The sequence below is a fragment of the Gekko japonicus genome, unplaced genomic scaffold (genome assembly GCF_001447785.1).
Source record: "Gekko japonicus isolate JY-2015 unplaced genomic scaffold, Gekko_japonicus_V1.1 scaffold226, whole genome shotgun sequence".
Classification (NCBI taxonomy): Eukaryota; Metazoa; Chordata; class Lepidosauria; order Squamata; family Gekkonidae; genus Gekko; species Gekko japonicus.
The window spans coordinates 1649220-1671485 of NW_015169178.1; the positions used below are offsets into that span (position 1 = coordinate 1649220).

Consider the following 22266-nt stretch of genomic DNA (forward strand, 5'->3'; position numbering starts at 1 on the left):
ATCCCCCCCCCCCCCCCCCCCCCGCCCCTTAGTCCGAGATTGGTGAAGGACCAAGAACCGGGGGGGGCAATTTGGGAGAGAGCAACGGTCTCCCCGTCCTGTACCCAGATCCAATTTTAGTGGATATCAAAGACAATAACTTAATTACAGAGGCTTCTCCCTTGTACAGTGTTTATGATTACTCCTGAAGGTGACTTTCCACTCCTTTGACATAACCATTCAAAGAAATTAATATGTGTGTCACAAGTGCACTTTGCATATATCCAGCATCATTCATGTTCACTTTAGGCTTTCGTTGCCTCGTTTGTAAATACAGCCTTATTTGTTTGTGAAGATGCGTCTCACCTTCTCAAGACAACTGGCCATGTGCCATTGATTCCACAATGAGGTTTCTACTTCCCATAGCACACCCTTCCCTCCTCTGCCTTCCCACATCTTCCTCCTCTACCTCCTTCTTCCTCTATCAGAGAACTTGGGCAAGGTGGAGATTCCCCCTTAACCCCCATGCTCTTTTAAATGAGGAAAGCTGTGTGTGTGTGATTTGTATGTGGGCTTCACTGATTTATACACTCATTTACCTACTTCATTTAGAAGGAGGAGGAGGAGATTTGACTTATACCCTGCCCTTCACTATCCAAAGGAGTCAGAGTGGCTTACAAAGTCCTTTCCCTTCCCCTCCCCACAACAGACACCCTTTGAGGTGGGTGGGGCTGAGAGAGCTCTGACAGAAACTGCTCTTTTTCAAGAACAACTGTGCCAGAACTATGGCTTGCCCAAGGTCATCCGGCAGGTTCAAGTGGAGGAGTGGGGAATTCTCCCAGATTAGAGTCTGTGCACTTCACCACTACACCAAACTGGCTCTCCCTCTTCTACTGCCCTCTTCTCTTCAAAGTGGCCTACGGCATTCCCCCCTCTTCCATTTGATCTTCACAACAACAATGTGAAATAGGTTAGGCTGTGGCTGTGGGACTGATGCGTACTAGGAATTTTTTAAAGCTAGAGAGATGTCTGTGAATCTTGAGACTACTAAATTGGGATTGACGGACCGATGATTTTAACGTTTTAAATAATGTTATGGTGCTGTTTTTAACCTGTTGTAAATCGACAAGGGCCATGTGCACTCAGGGATTGGGCAATCCAGAAATTTAAAATGTAAATAAATAAATATAAATTAAAACACTGAAACTAAAATTATGCTAAAACATATTGAACAGAAGCAGCAGCCAATAGAGGCTCAAAGTCATTTTTGAGAACGCAAAAATGTTCTAGGGTTCATTGTCAAAGTATTTCCTAGGATGAATCAGAGAATCATAGAGTTGGAAGGGACCTCCAGGGTAATCTAGTCTAACCCCCAGCACAATGCAGGAAACTCACAAATACCTTCCGCTCCACACCCGCAGTGACCACTGTTCCACACCCAAAAGATGACAAAAAACCTTCAGGGTCCCTGGCCAAACCGGCCTGGAGAAAAAGTGCTTCCTGGCCCCGAAGTGGCAATCAGCATTTCCCTGGGCATGTAAGAAGCGCCACAAGAACTAAGCACTGAGGCAACCCTTCCTCCCCTCCCTCTCATGAGCTGCCTAAGTTCACAGAATCCGCATTGGATGTATTCAACACTACCCAGAAGCTGCACACTGCAAGGGGAAATGAGGGTACAGACAGTTGGGTAAGGGTTGGGTAGCTTCCCTGCCAGGACTGTTCATCTCACGTAGAAATGCATGCCAAGCTTCAGAAGAACCCTGGGGTTCCGAGGGACCCAGTTTGGAAACAGCTTATGTGTGTGAATGAATGCACTACTGGGAATGCAACACTTTTTTAAAAAATTAAGGAATTACTCATGCAGTTTTAGGAAGTCAGTCAAAGAGAAATTTGCAAAGCTTATTTAACAATGTGATAAAGTAAGTGTAGTTAATTGAAAAAAAGTGTCATGAGAAAGGTACCACTGAAATATATCCTGGGAAGCCAGGAGAACAAATCTGGGTAATTCTACTCTGCTCCTTTTGCATGAGATGCCACTGTAGCTGTTGCAAGCCTGTTTTCCACCACGGAACATACAGAGCATTTCTGCATGGCATTATTGCCTTGGTTCTGGCTTCAAACAGCTTTCACACATTCTCTTCATTCATTAGTTTTTGTGTTACATTTTTCCTGGGTTCTTTTTATTATTATGGTTCTTTTGGGATCACTTTTGCCCTGATCCTTTTAAAAGAACCACTTTTTAGTCATTTTTGTTTGTGTGTGTAAAGTTTCCTGCATTTTTATTGGTTCTTCCCACTTCCTGACCACTTTCCGCTCACTGGACCATAACTTTGGGACAACCCTGCCCTGTGCTCTTTTCCCTGCCTTGGTAAATGAGGAATTTTTATCCTTTGCATTGGCAAATTTTCAAGTATTATTAAAAAAAAAATACTTGCCTAACAGAGATATATTGCTATAAGAATGCACAGAAACAATCATTGCTTTTCCCACACACTGGTAGCAATTGGTACCTTTTTCTTTCTCTGACCCCCCCCCCCATCTAAAAAGGTAAAGGTTCCCTTGCTCGAAAGCCAGTTGAATCCAACTCTAGGGTTGCGGTGCTCATCTCCATTTCAAAGCCGAAGAGCCAGCGCTGTCCAAAGACATTTCCAGCCACTCAGCCTTCACTGTTTGCCTCTGTACCTGACTCTCTTTCTCTCCCTCCATGGAAAGAAGGAATATTTTTCCTTGCCTAGGCAATTCTTTGGTTTTGATCTGTTATCCCTTTTTTATTCTGGTGGGGACTGTCACAGAGAGACCGCATTGGCCCACTTCATTTTTCTCAAACTGCTAGAGACAATTACATAACTAAATATTAGTACTGGCAATTGATTAGATGGGTGAGCGATCTGTTTGCCTGATGTCTGTCGACAGGAAAATTGTGTAAAGCCAGTTTGGAGATCCAAACATCCAAATATTGGGGTGACCTTAGAGTAGAGGACATTTCTCCACAGGGGATGATATGGCAGTTCTCATGCATACGCATGCCTAGCTCCTCTTCTAGAAGTATGTTGATGTATCAATACAGTGAATACACATTTTTAAAATAAAGAAAAAGAGGGCAGTGCACTGCAGGTGTCAACAGCATCCTCACTTAGAAAACCCGATCAATTTGACGCACTTCTGTAAGAAAATTAACTGATGTGGGAAGCTGCAGAGGGAGGGAAGACGTGCAGAAGCTCAGCACCCAATGTGATTCTGCTGCTGTTTGGTGTAGTGGTTTGGTGTAGTGATTAAGAGTGGTGGACTGTAATCTGGAGAACTGGGTTTGATTCCCCACTCCTCCACATGCAGCTGGTGGGTGACCTTGGGTCAGTCATAAGTTTTCTCAGAGCTGTACTCTCAAGAGCATTTCTCTCAGAGCTCTCTCAGCCCCATCTACTTCACAGGGTGTCTGTTGTGGGGAGAAGAAGGGAAGGAGATTGTAAGCCACTCTGAGACTCCGAGTGAAGGCCGGGGTTTTAAATCCAATCTCTTCTTCTTCTCCTTCTCTTCTTCTGTCAGATAGATAGCTGAGGAAACAGAACAGGGGCCCTCCTGCAGCAAAGCCCACAGGGCAGGGAGAGAACTGTGTTGTATATATTTAATTCCTGCTAATCAATTGAAGGTGGGGTTTGTTTGTTTTTAAGTCATAAGGAGGCAAGCTAATTTGGGTTTTCCACACAAGGATTCTCAATATATTTGCAGACTAAGTTCACAAGTCTGCTTTCTCTAGGTTGTTTCTACCCTAAGGGAACAGATGAAATATATACAGGTACTTGCCCCCAATTAACATTGGGACAGGGAAAGGAGTGGAGTTTTAACAATTCAACCCATGGATGGTTTTCCTAATTGAAAGTAGGAGCACGGTTATTAGCAGTTATAAGGACACAAGACAGTTCTTTAAAAGACCCATTTTTGCCCCTGGAAAGTTCTAATAATAGTGATAGAACCCTGGTTCCAATTCAGAAAACTCTTCCAGGCTTAAACCTCGTCTCCCCTTCTTGATAGTCCAAACCTGCATTGGGGCCAAGCATGCCTGTACGTTTGTCTGACTTGTCTCATTTTGACTCATCTAATTTGTTTGCCTTCAATAATATTCTTCACTACAAAACTGTAAGGTATAAAGATGCTACATCCTCTTCTTCCAGCACTATTGTATAAGGACAATTTGGTCACACTTTCATAGGAATTGGGTGTTGGGTTACTATGCTGATGTTTACAACTCTGAATTCAGTAGCTGCCACCTTGTCCTATCTGTGTTCTTAATCTGATAATATCTTTGTCATTAATAGAGTGCAACTTTAAAACATGCCATAAATCAGCTGTTATATATAGGGATTGACATGAATTGGCTCACGAGCCAAAATTCTGCACAAACTTGGGCCAGTTCAGAGCCCCTGAACTGATGTTCTGGGAAGGCGCCTTCCCTGAACATTTACCGGACATTTGTTCAGTTCAATTTGGCTGTTCGATCCATTTAAACCTAACAGCTGAACAGTGCAGGCCAGCAGCTGATCCTGCTTCCAAGCGAGGAGAAGCAAAACAGACTGCTGAAATGGCTCGAAGCAATTTCAGTGTAACAGCTGACGGGGCACACCCACCCCTCTGTTAGGCTGAAATGTGTGTGAACTATTTCACCGGTGAGTTTCGCTTCTCCTTGCTTCCACATGAGGTCCGCCCGTCAGCTGTTAGGTTTAAATGGCTACCAGCCATTTAACCCTTCCCTGGTGATCCCCCCCCCCTTTCTCCCGGCAAGAAAGCAGGAACCAAACTCGCCTTTGGGCTCAGTTTGATTTGGGGTTTGGTTCAGGGGTTGCCCTGAACTGAACCAGATTTTTTGGGTTCGTGCCCAACCCTAGTCATATATAAACATTTGCCGTGGCAAAGTGGCAAACTGAAGCTACTTGTGGAACTACACATACAGCACTTTCCAACACTGTGGCAGCAATGTGTGTGGCATATGGGCACTTCCTTGCTCCCTTCTAGTGTCAAAGGGTAGCAAATCTGATAGTACAGGCCATGCGCAACTGGAAAAGGGGGAGAGGCAGAGCCGTGCCTGAACTTGACTTTGTTGACCGTGGGGATCAGGTACAGTTTGCCACTCTCAAACTGTCAAAGGCTAAAGTGGCTTGTCATGTCTGGAGAGGGCAGCATAGAAGCAGTGGCAAGCCTTGTTTTTGGCTTCTTCGAGCCCCAAAGGACCATTAGTGCTGTATTGTTATGCAAAGCAGAGAAGCAGAAGAAGAGAAGACGCTTCAGTACTGGTGAGAGGAGGGAGAAGGACAAATGTCCACTAAATAATTATTTTCCAGGCTACTAATTAATTAATAGTAATGTTTTCCCTGAGTACACTGCGGGGTGCTCCAGCCAGCCCGACAGGTGTTTCCTGTGCAGAGAAGAATACACTGCAGGGTGTCAGCCCTTGGGGGGGAGGGGCTGTGAGAGTTGTGGCACTGGGCACTCTTCCTTTGCTTGTGTGGTGGGGCTGGGGTGCTCACCAAGCTGTCTTGGGGTAACTTTGGGGAGCTCCTGTTGGAAATCTCCTCTCATGTCTGCTTTTTTTGTCATTGTATCACTTAAAACTGAAAACTCTGATTTCCACTGGTCTGATGTGGCTGGGGTGCCCACCAAGCTGTTGTCATGGGGTAATTTGGGGGAGCCCCTGTTGGAAGGCTGTTGTCATGTCTGCCTTTCTGTCCTTCCAAATCTGCCTTTGGAGAATTGTGGGTGGCCCAGCCAGCCAGACACTAATAGCTGTTTCTTTTCCTCTGCAGAGTAGGTGGGGCTGGGGTGCCAGCCAAATTGTTGTTACAATAAAGGGTAACTTTGGGGAGCCCCTGTAGAAACTGTGGGAATGTCTGCCTTCGTGTCCTTCAGAACCTGCCTTTGGAGACTTGGAGGCAGGCTGCAAGAATTGTGGGTATGCTTATCTTGTTTCGAGTGTCTGGCTGGAGTGAAGTTTTCCTGTGTCTGGTCCGGGTGAAGTTTTCCTGTGAGTTTGGTGTCACTGGCTTGTTCCTGAGCTGTTCTATAGAGACCTGGGTGTAACTGCATCTGTCTTTTCCAGAGAGAGCACCGGGGAAACCTTTTGGGGGAGTCCATAACTGGGACCCCAGAAATGTAATCTGCCCCCTACTTGGAGCGGTTGTAGAGGAGTGGGCAGCAGAGTGAGGTTCCTTGTATGTTTGGTGTGTGTAGCTTGCCAGGGGGTCCATTCTATACATGTTTGAACCTGTGCCCGACATTTCCCCACAAAAGCACTTTCCTGGCTTGACTTTAAGTTCAGTTGAGTTTGCAGTGCCACAGTGGCACTGGTTCTGCTGGGCACATTGCACTGGTTCTGCTGGGCTTGCAAAAATGCCCCCCACCTTCTGTTTCTACTGCAGACATTCTCTGGGACTTTGATTCTGTTCTGTGGGGCTTCTATTGCCCTTACCTTTTTTTGCTCTTTTTTTGCTCATTCTTTAAAGGTAAAGGTAAAGGTTCCCTTACTCGAAAGCCAGTCGAATCCGACTCTAGGGTTGCGGTGCTCATCTCCGTTTCAAAGCCGAAGAGCCAGCGCTGTCCAAAGACGTTTCCGTGGTCATGTGGCCGGCATGACTAAACACCAAGGCGCACGGAACGCTGTTACCTTCCCACTGAAGTGGTACCTATTTATCTACTTGCAATTTTTTGCTTTCGAACTGCTAGGTTGTCAGGAGCTGGAACTAGAGACGGGAGCTCACTCCGTCATGCGGCAGCTCGGTCTAGAACTGCTGAACTACCGACCTTCCACAGCCTGCAGTTCAGCGTCTTAACCACTTGAGCCACCGCAGCTCCTCATTCTTTGGGGGGCTCTAATTTGGACCCAGTAAATCCAATCCTCACCACATCTAGAAAGTAGAAGAGAGATCTGGAGATCCCCTGCAAGTGTGGTGTCTCTAGCTTGCGCAGTATCAGTTCTATACACTCCTGAACCTGTGCCTGTCATTTCCCCAGAAAGCACTTTCCTGGGGGCACCTTCTTTGGGGGGCTGTAACTCAGACCCCGTAAATCCAATCACCACCAAACTTGGAGGGCAAGTAGAGGAAAGTTAGCTGGAGATCCCCTGTGAGTTTTGTATCTCTAGCCTACAGGCAGGGGATGTTCTACCATGTCACAAACTTCACAAACTTCACAGGTTCATCTAGCATCAAAAAGTTTGTGATGGTCTGTGGTTCACAAACCATGCACACCATGAACTGAATTGCGTTTTCTTGGTTTGTGCCCATCCGTAATTATGTTATTTGTTATCTGTGTGGTAAATGTAAAGGATTTTTAATTTAAAAGTGGCATTATTGTTCTTCTAGTTGCATCTAATTAACAAGCAATACAATGGAGATTGTCTTAGTTCAGTATTGCAGGATTTTTTGTTATTATGGTCACAATAAAGGAATTAAAAAGCTGTTAAGTAACCATCCACTGAGAAATCCATTTTGAAGGCTCTCTGTTTTGTGAGGGATTACTTGCTTTTGATGTGTGCTTGCTGCCCATTTCATGCTTCAGGTGACCTCTAGTGGTGAATCGAATATTTTACATAAACCTTCTTGAATTGGTGTTTCATTGTGAAGAAAAATTGTGAGCTTTATTGCCAAGTGAATTCTTTTTTGCTCTGGCCTTGCTTTCAAAAAACTTTAGGCATTAACAGGCATTCAGTGAATTAACTTTGTTTTAAAAGCCAATTTGGCAAGCATTTTTTTAGTTTGAGCATAGTTGGGCAAGGTCTTAAATGGTGACTAGCAATTTGGCTACAACTTGAGTTTGTCCATGTAGGCAACTTGCCTACCTTTGAGTTTTCCCATCTGTGTACTTCTTAAAGAGGGTATGTTCTCAAAGGACCGTTGCTCAGTGTTTTCTAAAATAACAAGCCTCTTTAGACAGCCATTGTTTGCTGTGGGAAAATCTCAGCTCTGTTAGTGTGTTAAGGAATCGCTTTAGATGGCAAATTTTTAGATATTGTGCTCTTGCACAGACATGGCGCTTCCCAAAACAATGCTCAGAGTGTGAGAGCCATTGAAAATCAACCTGCTTCATTCAGCTATTAGTAAATAATGAGCCTAATTCATCCTTGACATCTTAAGCTGGGAGGGAGTGAATAGGCCCTAAATTCATTCTCCTGTTCCCTACCCTTTTTAAAATCTGAATCCTTTAATTAGCCAGTCTTTATGCTGTCTGATGTCTGCTCAGTGACAGTATGTTGTTTGGTTCATGTCAATGGCACAAAGTGCTGTACAGATCTGCTTATGTTGGCCTTTTTATCAACTGAATTTTAAACAGTAGCATCTAAGAATGATAGAGTTGGAAGGTCATACAGGACACCCCCTTGAACTCAGGCAAAATGCCATCTATGCAGACAAGTGAAGAAGACCATCCAGATTTATCATTTGCCTCAAGTAATCTTGATCATCTTGAAAGACACAGAACAGTGTTAGTGAAATGCATACGTATCTAACTTATTTTCCGTGGCTAGCCAAGCTACCCTGACCTGCACCATCTTCTTCTTTGCTTAAAAAAGCTCTCAGGGGGTAGAGCAAGGTTGGGCAGACAAAGTAATTCCCCCCCTTCCAGAAGGCCAGAACTCTGTAAATGGATTAAAACATTTCATATAGCAATTATTGTCCAGCCTTAAATACCACTGAGTTCAGTGAGACCAACTTGTTAGAAATCTCAGGATTCAGTCCTTTTCGTGGAAGTTTGCAGCCACTGTGTTCCCCCTGTCCATCTCTCTCAACACCATGAATTCTTCATAAAACGGTCCCAGCCAATCAAGGATCACATTGTGAATGTGATGACATGGTACCATGCGGCCAATCTAGCCTGGCTGTGTGTCAGTGTCACTAAGGGTAAATGAAATACGGGGAATGGAGCAGAAAGAAGGGGCATGTTGGGCTGATTGTCAGCAGTCTCATTTCCTCTTTCCCTGACGTTGCATTCAGAATGAAGGGTTTTATCTGCCCACTCTCTGAATCAAAGGTGGAAAAGGAAATGTACTGGGCCGTTGCCTCAGCGAGCTCACTGCCGTTTACTGTTTTTCCACGCTGCACTGGCAGGCAAACCACCAGTGAAGCACAGGAGGTCAGGGACAGTGGCCCAGTTATCATGGCAACAGGCCAAAATATCACCTCCCCATTGGGGGGGGGTATTTTCTAGGGAGCACTGTTGGGGGTGGGGAACCGTCTGTGACATTCGCTTTTCACCTTTTCTCAACTCAACCGCACTATTCAAGTGCTTTGAAAAGGGTGATTCAGAAAATGCTGTTATCTTCTAAGGAAAACAGCAACACAACTGTATTTACTGTGTCTTTCTCTCTGAAGCATTTAAAGGACAGGGTAATATCTCAATCAGGAGGGAAAACAAAACAACAACAAAAGGGAATAGTCCCTAAGTAACCTCATCAGAATACCTCTGAAGTATCAAGTTAAAACTTACGGCATAATGCTGTACTCTGTATAATTTTCCAGCTCCTTTTTTAGGCACCAGCACTGGCCAAATTGCTCTTAAGGTTCAGTGCCGTATCCCTTGCAATTTTTAATAGCCCCTTCACTGAACCCAAGTAGCGAAGTCATTGTATAATTGATACAATATGATAAAGACACAAACACTTCCTGTTTGCGTCTGGCCTTTGGCAAGGATAAGATTCCATAGGGACAGTGTTATATCTTTTGTTAGTGGATAAATATTTCAGATTGCCTCGGCAACAGCTGGGATTCATTCATAACATTAATTTCACATTTCTCTCTGGCTTTAGATACCACTGAAAATCCCGACTGTTCCCATTTAAAGACTTTCCTGTTATCGTTAAAGCTCTGTGTTTAAGCAATCCAGGTTGCTAACACAAGGAAAGAAACTTAATGTTCACGAGACACGGAGAAATGCAGCCCTTGAATCTGAGGCAAATAATTTTTTGCCCCAGTTGAAATTAAATGGAAAATTTCCATTCTCTGCTGCATCCTTGAACTATGCCTTTTTTCCTTTTTGGAATGATATTAGTGCTGTCTCATCCATAAGAATAAAAAAAAAGGCAGGCACTGGTGATTGTTAATTGTGCAAGGCTTGTTACAGTATCTCAGACTTGCATAGTGTTGATTAAGCCACAGTGAGGGAAGAATGTGATGTGGTCTGCGCTGAACGCAGTGGCACAGTAGGAGGTATTTTTGGAACATTGTATGCGATGCATACTTTGCACAGTGACCTTCCTCCCCTGCCTGCTGGGTTCTTGGCCTTTCCTTATCTCTTCTTCTGTTAAGCATGCTAAGATGCTTCATTCACCAGTAGCAAAGGATGTAAAATAAATAAATAAACAGTGGTTTGCAACGTGCAGAAACTCCAATTGAGATTCTTGGAAGAACTTCTGGCACTTTTTCTCCCGCACTAGGGGTCAGTTCACATTCCTTTCTGTTGAGCTTTGGGTCAAACCCAGTATAAATTACACTTGGTGGAGGAAGGAGGATGTCTCTGATTGCTTCACTGTATGCTCGGATCACCAGTCAGCTCACAGTGAGGCAGACCAGTTGACTGGCAATCCCCTCCATCTGGTGAAGGAATCACAAGACATATTTTATTTTTGCCACTTACATCTAATAATCCCCACCCTTCCTCTGAGGAACACAGTGTGGCTTTCTCTCGTTTTATCTTTACAACAAGACTGAAAGAAAGTGACTTAACCAAGACCAAATGTTTAGCATCATGGCTGAGTGGAGATTTGAACCTGGCTGTCTTCCATCCTAGCTCAGTGTAACCCCAGTACACCACACTGCTTCACCATACACCCACGTCAGTAATACAGCAATTCAGTAGATACTTGGGGGGGGGGGTGCAAAGAGTCACAAGCCTTGGCCTTTATTCCCTCCACAAATGGGGGGCCTCAGTTCCCCACTCCCTTTCTCCCTCTTGATTTATTCCCCTCTAAAAGATTTGGAAATAGAGACGAGGAATGAACGGGGCTTTCCTTTGGATTTCAAGGATAGCGGAGACTGAGAATCCAGGAATTACAAGATATGCTTCAGCAATAAATGAGGCCTTTTGAATGCTTCGTCTCTTATCAAAGCTTTGAAATAACTTCCCTTTCCTTTTGCCATGCTCACCTTTAGATTTTTATTGCCTTGGCATCCCCTCTTCATTCCTTCTAGCTTTGCCTCGTTGACTCCTCGTCCAAGTGAAACAAACATTTCCCGTCCTTATTCATGAAAAGTGCCGATCCTCTTTTCATGTCTAGAAGGACGGGAGGAAATATTCTGGAATGAAGGGAAGCTTGGATGAGTCGACTCTCAGTGGGGTGTGATTTGGAAGAAGCAAACACATCCCTGTTTCCCCCAAACAATCTTTCTGTTTATTTATTTTATTTACTTCATTTATCTTATATACCTCTATCTTGCTCTTACTGCATTGTATTCTTCTTTTGTAATTCTATTCAGTTAGCACCTTTTTTGCCATAGGTTATAAGCATAAACAACAGGAAAAGCAGTTTTTATCATACAGAAAAAGGAATCATCCATCAAAAGACTTAACCTTCTGCTCCCGAACCCTCATAACAATTAGGAGATACCTTGCTACTGAACAGGTAATAAAGGAATGCTGGTCCGACAAAAGAAGGGAAACAAGCCTCTCATCAGAACAGAAATTATGTGAGAGGGGACTAATTAAAAAATCCCGCACTTTAACATAGAAATCACAATAGAGCAAAACATGGGCTACCGATTCTGGCTTTCTACCTCTACATAAGCAGAGTCTTTCATGATAGGGGACATTTGCAAATCTCCCAGGGAGAACTTCTGTCTTAGCTCAGAAAGGATGGCTCCAGAGCAAACTAATTTATGCAGTAGCCACATCGCTCACTCACAACTTTAATGCCAGTAGCTCACAGAGTATAATTTCTGCTCACAAGACTCCACAGCTTAGAGGGAGCATTAGACCCCACCTATCACCTGGAATGCCGGTCTGTATTATTATACTGATGCTAAACATAAAGGCTCTTCTCTACATTATAACGTCGTGTTTAAGGATGCATTTACTGTCCAGTCTTATTTTTATTATTTAACAGTTCCTTAATTCAGACAAGCATATATGTTAGGGCAATGTAATGCTTTTAACTCAGCTGAAATGATGGAATGATTTAAAAATATTCCTTCAGAAAACCACAGATGTGTTTTTTGTTTTCACCTACCGGATTGCATATTTCATACTTTTTTATATTGTTGCTTTTTTAAAAAGTCCCATGATAGATGTTTTACTCCCTGGATTGGACACTTGGCAAGCATTCCTGATGTTCAGAAATTTAAATTCTTATTTTCCTCCAAACTAAAAAATTGCATGGTGGGTGTTGCTCTATTTTGCTACATAATTTCCATATATCTAACAAACTGAACTTATTTTAAGGATGCATGGCCTTTAGGCTGCTAAATCCAGGAAAAGGGAATTATACATTGCAAGGGAAGATTTGTAATGATGGTCAGTCTGTCTTGTGCAGTAATGTTGGTCAGTATTTTTTCCTAGAAGCCCAGAATTCCTAAGAACATAACTTGGAAATAGCCTTCATCTGCTATTTAAAGAGAATTTCAAGATACAAAAAAGAAATCAGTGAAACAGGATAACATGGAATGGAAAAGAAAAATGCACCACAACATTGTATTTGCTGAGAAATATGATAAAAAATACAGCTCTTGCCAATCCCTTGATTTTTCTTTCACACACTTTTACAGATACGGCCCATTTAAATGAATAACCCTCCTCAAGGACTGACTGTATAAGATTTTGAGCAGATGGCTCATTTATTATAAGTAAGCAAAAATTATCCTGCTGATCTGTTTGGCCTTGGGATTTTTTTTCCTCTTCAAAATAATTATTGGGATTTCTAGAACATAGCTTTTCAAGCTGCTGGCTTCCATTACTTACCAGTTATGGGAGCAATCTTAAGGTAGGCTATGAACAGCTTAATGCCAGTCTATGTTACAAAGTCCTTGTGCTTATTGCTGGATGAGATGAGGACTTTGTATCAAATGGTCAACTGGAGTTCTGGGCTTCCTGGACTCACATATCCTTGCAAATGCATCATGCAGGTAGAAGCAGTGTCAGCCTTCTTACCCGTGCTGTTTTCACTTCTGCAGACCACCTTATGGAGCTCTTGTTGGCTCTGTGGGTAAATTTACATGCAGCCTCCTAAATAATGTGATTTCACAAACAGAACTAACAGCCGCTCCACAGAGCACTTGGAGGAAGTGAAATGGGGGGGGGGGGCTGATGACACTCCTACCTGCTATCTGCAGTGGCGAGGATCGAATAGGATGTGTGAGTCTGGGAGGCACAAAGCTCCAATATATGTCACACACACCCCAGGAAACACGAAGGCTTTATAACATATAGATTGGCCTTAAGGGCCATGTGCATCTGATTGCTCTGCTGTCCGGTTGCCAACTCTCTTGTTCCGCTCAGGCTTCTGCACCACTGCAAGGGGCTGAACGGTTGTTTGATCAGTGTAATTGTTCTTGTCATGGGCATGCACAGCTAGGGACAGCTCTGCCTGTGATCTTGCAGTCTGTCAGTGCACCTTTCAGAGGGGCAGGAGCCTTGGAACAGAAGAGCCAGCAGACCCATTCTGAAAGAGTTGCTTTCAAAACTCTCTTCCTGACACTAGGCAATAAACTCATGGGTTGTTTCTCAGCTATGGCTTTGCTTGATTGGGGTTTGGTAGATATTGTGGTAAAACAGCACTTAAGGCCACAGAGAACAAGTGATTTATTCGGCTGGTTCAAGTCCTAGGGTGACAGACCCCAGTGTGAAGCTCACCCCTCCAACTTTATCACATTCGCTTTCACAAAATTGGGTTTACTCTCTACCACCACGGTGTGCCACTAATAGAATTGCAGTCTCTCATCTTGCAGTTAGACTCTCTGTTCAGATTCACTTGTTGGAGATATTCTCAACTAGGCAGGCTCTTTCCACATGAGCCAAAGCATGAGGCTTTTTCTGTGGTTGCAAATAACTCTAATTTCAGGAAAGGACATGTTTATCTTTAAGTATATAAGCAGTCTATGAATGCAACAAACAAAAGCATACTGTTGAACAGCAAAAGACTATACCATTTGAGCACAAATGAAATATGTCCCACTCACAGAAAATACCTTAATTTCCTCTCATTTATGTGCAAGACCTTCTGTGTAGATGAATACTGGTGCCAAAATATTCATTTAAAATAACACAATTTCATGTCAGCATCTGATTTATATCTTAACCCACCACTTTACAAATGAGGAAGCAGACATTATGCACGTGAATTGGGACTATACTCCCTTTTTGTCGATGCAAGTTCAAAGAGCCTCTCAATTACTATTCAGCAAAACTTTCAAGAAAGAAACACAGCTATAGAATAGCATTTTACTACACTAACATGCAATTCCTGTATTTTGCTTTTATGAATGTATGACTGGAAGGTCTGTTGACCGTACAATAAAGCTGTCTGACTGTTACTACAGTACACTAATAGTGCATTTGCGTCCTCTATTTATTGCTGAAACTAGGAAACTAAAATGGATTCGCAAAACCCAGACAAGCGACTGTCCTTCCTGATCTTAACTGTATAAGTCTGGGGGGAGGGGATATAGTTTGCTCTGCTATGGTAATACAGTGCTTGCTATTTTTAATGAAAATACAAAAAAAATATGTTAAAGAAGAGACAGTGTGGTACAGTAGTTACCAGTGCTCCCTCTAAACTGGGTTAGTGTGAGCTAGCTCACAGTTTTTTAGCCTCCGGCTCACATGTTTTTGTCTTTGCTCAGGAAGGATGGCTCCAGAGCAAACTAATTTATGCAGTATCCAAATAGCTCACTCACAACTTTAATCCCAGTAGCTCACAAAGTAGAATTTTTGCTCACAAGACTCTACAGCTTAGAGGGAGCATTGGTGGTTACAGTACTGAAGTCGGACCAAAGAGACCTGGATTCCGATCCCTGCTTACCATGAAACTTATGGGATGACTTTGCACCAGTCATTCTCGCTCAGCTTAATTTTCCTGAAAGATTTGTTGTGAGAATCAAATGGAGGACCCAAATCAGTCCCCATATAAGGCCTCCCATATAGAGTGACCTACATGCGAAGTACTAGAACAAGAGTCCCGGAACAAAAAGGGATCTCTTTAGTATGATGTATACACGGGTCCCAGTTTGGCACAATAGATCCTTGATGAGGGAAGGATGGAAGGGAGGCAATACTTAACCAGAAAGTAATCACTATCCTATCCATGGTACAGAGCAGAAAGGGGGAAATCACAAAAAAATTACAAGACAGTGAGATTGACCTGTTCATAGAATTGTGGCAATTTATTTTAGTGATGTTAAAAAAACCCTGGTATTTTTTCAGGTTCTGGTATGTTGAACCTGAAAAATATCGGTATTTCCTGATATTCTTGAATCCCAATACTGGCATGGCATTCAGATTTGGTAAATATTCAGGATTGACAATTTTTTTTTGGCTCCATTATACCCTATGGGGATCATTATAGTCATGGCACCCACCAGCATTATAGTCAATGGTCCCCATAAGGTATAATGGAGAATCAATCTGGGATTATCTGGGGCTCTGTGGGGGCTGTTCTTTGAGATAGAGGCACCAAATTTGCCTCTCCTTAAAAAAACAAACCCAAGTTTCAAAAAGATTGGACCAGGGGGTCCAATTCTATGGGCCCCAAAAGAAGGTGCCCCTATCCTCCATGGTTTCCAATGAAGGAGGAAGGCATTTAAAAAGAATGCAGTCCCTTTAAATGCCTTTTGCAAGCTGCAACTGAATTCAAAGGCATTTAAAAGGCTCACAGTCCCATTAAATGCCTTCTCCAAGCCACAGCTTCACCTGGAAAGTGTTTAAAGGGACTGTAATCCCTTTAAACACCCTTTAATGCCAGCTATCCAGCGACCCTGAAAAATCCCAAATATTTAGGGGGGGGGTTAGGCTCGGCCATATTGGACAGTCAGATAAATACCCCAGCTGATATCTGGCTGAAAAAAATATCAAAAAAAACGCCAGCAAGGTATTTTTCAGGTCTTTTCCTGACTCAGATACACCGAGTGCATACCTCTAATTTATATATAATAGTCCAGTAACAACTATTTACATTTGTACAATCCTAGTGTGTAGTTGTATTACATCCAGCCAAATGCTCACTTATTCCAAATTCTGTTCCTCCCACATGTCTAGTCCAGAGCAAACTAACCCAGAGAATAGATTTGCCCCAAAAGGGACGAGAAGATGTGGTGGGGTGAACAGAGGAGGAGTTTGGGATAGGAAGGAAGAGGTCCATAACCAAGCTATGAATACAATTGGGGAAGTACTGGCAGACCATAGGAAAAATAATGTATCAAACAATAAACTAAATAAAATATTCTCTTACTTTCCAGGTGCTTTTATAATCTGCTGGACTCCTGGCTTAGTCTTGCTTCTCCTTGATGTTTGCTGCCCACAGTGTAATGTCCTGGCGTATGAAAAATTCTTCTTGTTACTTGCGGAATTCAACTCTGCCATGAACCCCATCATCTACTCCTACCGGGACAAGGAAATGAGTGCCACCTTCAAACAGATTCTTTGCTGTCAGCGCAGCGAGAGTGCTAACGGCCCGACGGAAGGCTCTGACCGGTCTGCCTCTTCGCTCAATCACACCATCTTGGCTGGAGTTCACAGTAATGACCATTCTGTGGTTTGAAAAGGAACTGAACGATACCTTTTAAAGAGAAAACACACACAAGAATTTAGCGCTGGGCAAACTGTAACTAGTTATGAAACTATTGATGGGGGGGGAGGTCTTCGAAAGGAAGAAAATAACCAACTTATGAACTCTTTTCTTAATCACTAATGGATGATAGTACTTAAGCACCAGTGCCCTTTCTCCACAACTGTCCAGGCTAGAATCCTCTCTTCTTTTTTCTTCTTCTTCTTCTGATGAAAGTAGAGAAGGAGCTGCTCACATTGGAAAGCTGAAATACTTTTTGGGAAAGCTGTTTTAAAGCTATTCTAACCAGCCTTCGTCAGATGACACCTTTGTGATGGTCCTAACTGAAATCATCTTCAATTAATTAAGCTTCATAACTGTTTCACCGCCTTCTCATCTAGATATTTAGGCTTGTTCCTCAGTTGTTGCTGTGTTTTTTTTAAAAAAACAAAACATTTCATTTAATAATTATCCTCATCAGCATGCTTTGTGATAGACATTTTTCTGGGCATAGGGAAAAACTATGTTTAGCATTCATTTTTATTTACACTGCCAATAACTATGGGGGGGGGGAGTTTTTTTTACTAGTACATGTGTCAAAACATTAAGTGAGAAATGACTGTCTTTGCCTTGGTTTACCAGTGTCCAGATACATGCATGTTGCATGTATGCAGATGTGCTTAACAGTTTATATTGGACTCAGTGAGACTTCAAAGTGCCTAACTTCTGGCTATTCACAAGGGAAACCTATTTTCAAGGCTCTAAAAGAGCCAATTTCAACCTGGTTATGGTGAAGCACAATAATACATGTGTTCTGAAATGTGTTTGTGGTGTTGAGTCTTATGCTTAATTGTGGAAAGCCAAAGGGATGTTGCTTTTTTGGGAAAGTATGCTTTTTTTAAGAACAAAAACAAACTTGCAAAAGATTTTTAATAGAATCTTGTCCACTGTTTTGCACTGAATGGGAGAGATCTTTTTTAAATGATTTCCATTTCAACAGAATTCAGCTATTTCCTTGTCCCAGTTACTATTCCCCCCCCACACACACACACACACAAGCAATCTCATGAATGATTACTACCATTAAAAATGTCATTCCTAGAAACTGAATATTTAGGGAAAGTGGCTACTGTAAAGTGAAGCTTTTTCTCTTTGTAACTCTATAAAGACCTCTGTACTGAAGGCAGAGGATAATTTTTTTCCAGATCTTGGGACCATTGTAGTAAGTTTGTAGTGTGCCATATCAGCAACAAATCTGCAGCAATCCTATGCTGGGAATCTGCCTGTGAGTGAGAAGACACTAGCTTGAACTTGACCTGTCACTCTACCACTCCAGAACAATAACAGTTCTGAGATAGTACCATGTTTGTGTGGGTAGCATATGTAGATTTCTAAGAATCGTGTATAGCAATGTCAAAAAGGTAAAGGGTATGTATAAAGATAGGATATTTAGTGATATGCAAAGTGATAAATGAAAGTAAAGAGAAGCGTGGCTGATCCTTGAAGAACGTATCCGGGAGACTACCTGCCAGTTAACCCAAAGTCTATGCTTCTGTTCACTTTGGGGGATGACAAATATTGTAAGAATTTGTTACTGAAACTGAAAGCAATGAACCCATAATTTTTTTTTTACTTGTGTAACTTGCCTAATGAAACAGAATTCAGGCTGTTAGAACTTTTTTAAAAAGTACCCTCTGTGCTAAGCCACTAATAAAGTTTTCTCAATGAGTATTTAACGTTTGGTGTATTTGTGCCTGCCAGCTTTCAGCATATCTGCACTATTCTGAACATCACAGGAGTGGGTAGGGTAGGGCTGCCAAGTGGGGGTGGGGGGTGGGTAAACCCCCGCTTTGGAGGCCAGATTTACGCCGCTGCGGAGTCGGGCCCCGGGGGGAACCCCACCCTGGCGTGCGCGTCACCAGGAAGTGACGTTATGACGCCGGGCATGCTGGTGGCGGGGCCACGGCCCACGACCATCTGAGGGGAAACTCTATGGCGTCATAACGTCACTTCCTGGTGACATGCGAGTGGCGCACGCCCGCGCGTGCTCCGGGATCCACCCAGGAGTCCCCCACTGCGGAGGTAAGCTATACTTGGGAACCCTAGGGTAGGGCTGTGCTTCCTGCATTTTGAGCTTCCTGACGTCCTTCCTTCTTCCTCATCTATTCTACAGTTACAAGAGCCCCAACATGGTGCCTGTGGGCACCTTGGCACCCACCAGTATCTTTTCTGGAGCCCACCAAGTGTGTTTAGAAAGTGGGTGGAGCTAGGGTGGGGCTTCTGCTCAGCAAGTCCTCTGATTGACCATTAGAGAATGGATTGGCTGTGCAGACGTTTAAAAATGTTGCTTTGGCAGCAGCTGCCACAACAACACAAGGATCTTTACTGGGTGACTGAAGGTAAGCTGTGGAGGCCATTGTGTGGTGAGCTTTGCCTCCTGGAACTGCCATTTTGTGGTCACACCCACCATGCTATGATAGAATTCCAAAGGTCCCTGAACTCTCAAAAAGGTCGGGGACCCCTGTTCTACTGATTGCTCGATGAACAAAAGCATCTTTCCTAGCAGACAAGTTAGGTTTTGCCTAATCCAGAATAAACAGTAGCCTAATACATTTGCAGTGAATAGTTACTAATTTTGGCGTATGTGCATGCGCCTCCTCTTGACAGAAGAAAGAAACCTAAAACATTGAAGACTGTGTTGGATTTCTGTGCTCCCATTCTCCAACTGTCTTCCTTCTTTGTGATGATTGCAAAGGGGTAGTCATGTTAGGCTGCAGTCACACTGGAGGCTTGGCGTGATCTGGCGGCGCCTCTACTTATGGCGGTTTAAATCATCGCTAGAAGGATTAACCAGACAGCACACCCTGAAGCGGCCTCACTGTGCGCTCACCCCGTGGTCAACCATTCACATTATTGCTGCGGGGCCACCACAGAGTGGGTGGTAAGGTGGCTTCTTTTTTTAATTTGTTCTTTGCATATGCACGTAACCACTTAGTCGAAGGACCACTCCGTTTCGACAGCTGGAGGAGGCTGCCTCCCCCTCTGAATAAACTCATTTTCAATTAACCCCTCCCCCACCCCGTGTGCTGCAAAGCTGTAGGCAGGGGGACTGGCATGAAAAAAGACAAAGGAGGCTTCTCAGCCTGCCCTCTCCCCACCCCACCCCAGAGGACAACTGAAAGCTTGCTGGTGTGCACGAAGATGCGGTTATGCACACATTGCTGACTAAAAAAGGACAAGGAGCGAAAATGGAACAGAATTATCAGACTTCCCAACTGGGTTGAGCTCACACCAGGGGAGTTCAGACATCCGGAAATGCAGGGTGAAAACACTGATATCCATAAACACTAGACTCTTCTCGGTGCCTGATTACTCCGCTTCCAAGGCAGGGCAGAATGGGGTGGCGACAACTGGGGCATGGAAGGCAGAGGTTGCTGCCAGATCATGCTCTTTAAATCTGCAAACGATATTGGCACAAACTGCTCGTGTGACTGCAGCCCAAGTCTGTTATAACAAAATAAAGCAAAAGCTCAATAGCACTTTAAAGATTTACAATGTTTATTTCATTATGAGCTTTAATGAGTCATAGCTCCACTGACCTGTAACTCGTGAAAGCACATAATGGAATAACTGTGGGTAGTCTTTAATGTGCCACTGGACTTTCGTTCCATTTCCCTTCTTCATCCTGTCCATCCCCACAAAACTGCTCCACCAAATACTGCAAAAATTCAAGCTATACGTTGGGGATTCTTTTGTGTGAGTTTACAGAGTCTGCCGATGTACAATGTGTGCATAACTCTGATGGACCAAAATAATTACAGTTAAAGCAAAGAAAAAATAGCTTGCTACCAAATGTGAGTGAAAGAACTACAGACAAATAGCTGATGACAATTTGTGAGTGAAGAGCCACTGAGCAGGTTTTTTGACTACCTACACATGAAGAAGAGATGTGTACAATCACTGCATGTTTAGAACGACATTAGAACCACAGAGTTGGAAGGGCCATGCAGGCCATCCAGTTCAACCCCCTGCTCAATGCAGGATCAGCCTAGAGCATCCCTGGCAAGTGTTTGTCCAGCTGCTGCTTAAAGACAGCCATTGAGGGGGAGCTCATCACCTCCCTAGGCAGCTGATTCCACTGCTGCACAACTCTTACTGTAAAAAAAGATTTTCCTAATATCCAGCCGGTACCTTCCTGTCCTTAATTTAAAAGCATTATTGCAAGTCCTCCTGTCCTTAATTTAAAAGCATTATTGCAAGTCCTCCGCTGCCCACAGTCCTCTAAGTGACAGCCCTTCAAATACTTAAAGAGAGCAATCATGTCCCCCCTCAAACTCCTCTTCTCCAATCTAAACATTCCAAAGTCCCTCAGCCTTTCCTCATGGGGCTTGGTTTGCAGGGCCCCAATCATCCTCGTTGCTCTCCTCTGTGCCCGCTCCATCTGTCCACATCCTTTTTGAAGTGAGGCTTCCAGAACTGCACACAATACTCCAGGTGCGGCCTGACCAATGCAGTGTACAGCGGGACTATGTCATCTTGTGATTTGGATGTTATGCCTTTGTTGATACACCCCAAGATCGCATTAGTCTTTTTTGTCGCTGCATCACACTGGCTGCTCATATTTAATTTACGGTCTGCCCATAACCCAAGATCTTATTTTGGTGTAGTGGTTAGGAGCATGGACTCTAATCTAGGAGAACTGGGTTTAATTCCCACTCCTCCACATGCAGCTGCTGGCGTGACCTTGGGTCAGTCACAAGTTCTTTCAGAGTTGTTTTCTCAAGAGCAGTTCTTGAAAGAGCTTTCTCAGCCCCACCTACCTCACAGGGTGTCTGTTGTGGGGAGAGGAAGGGAAAGGCAATTGTAAACCAGATTCCTTTGGGACACTGCTATCCAGAAGCGTATCCCGCATTCAGTATGCGTGTTCCTTGGTTTTTTACCTAGATGTAGAACTTGGCACTTATCCCTGAGCTGCATCTTGTTCACATCCATCCATTTTTCTAGAGCCAGTTTGATGTAGTGGTTAAGTGCGAGGACTCTAATTTGGGAGAACTGGGTTTGATTCCCCACTCCTCCACTTGCACCTGCTGGATGACCTTGGGCAAGCCATAGTTCCGGCACAGCTGTTCTTGAAAAACAGCAGTTTCTGTCAGAGCTCTCTTAGCCCCACCTACCTCACAGGGTGTCTGTTTTGGGGAGGGAAAGGGAAAGGAGTTTGTAAGCCGCTCTGAGACTCCTTTGGGTAGTGAAAGGCAGGGTATAAATCCAATCTCTTCTTCTACTACTACTCATACAACAAACAATAGCATGTCATGGCTCAGGATGCTGGGATTGCCTGTGGCTTGCTGTCACATGTTCATATTTGATATAGGATCATTTTATGTCATTTAATGTATAAGGTAGCTCTGAAATGAAGGTCCCCAGTACAGCAGGAAATTTGTGGTGCATCTAATGTAAAATGTATGAGTACTACCAATGAATTCAAAACAATCCCAATGATACAACAAGTATCGCAGGCTGAAATTGTGTCCTTTCACAAGAAAAGAAAGGCCGCTGAA

The 22266-nt window shown here is 43.5% G+C and overlaps 1 protein-coding gene across 1 annotated transcript in view; it reads left to right on the plus strand.

Annotated features, from left to right (window-relative positions):
* The window catches only part of LPAR1 (lysophosphatidic acid receptor 1), an 87684-nt gene extending 69273 nt beyond the window's left edge, over positions 1-18411 (plus strand). The window contains exon 4 of the mRNA XM_015416037.1: positions 16401-18411. Within this exon, the coding sequence (XP_015271523.1) occupies positions 16401-16702 (302 nt within the window). The 3' untranslated portion in view covers positions 16703-18411. The remainder of the gene's footprint in view (positions 1-16400) is intronic.
* The last annotated feature ends 3855 nt before the right edge of the window (positions 18412-22266 follow it).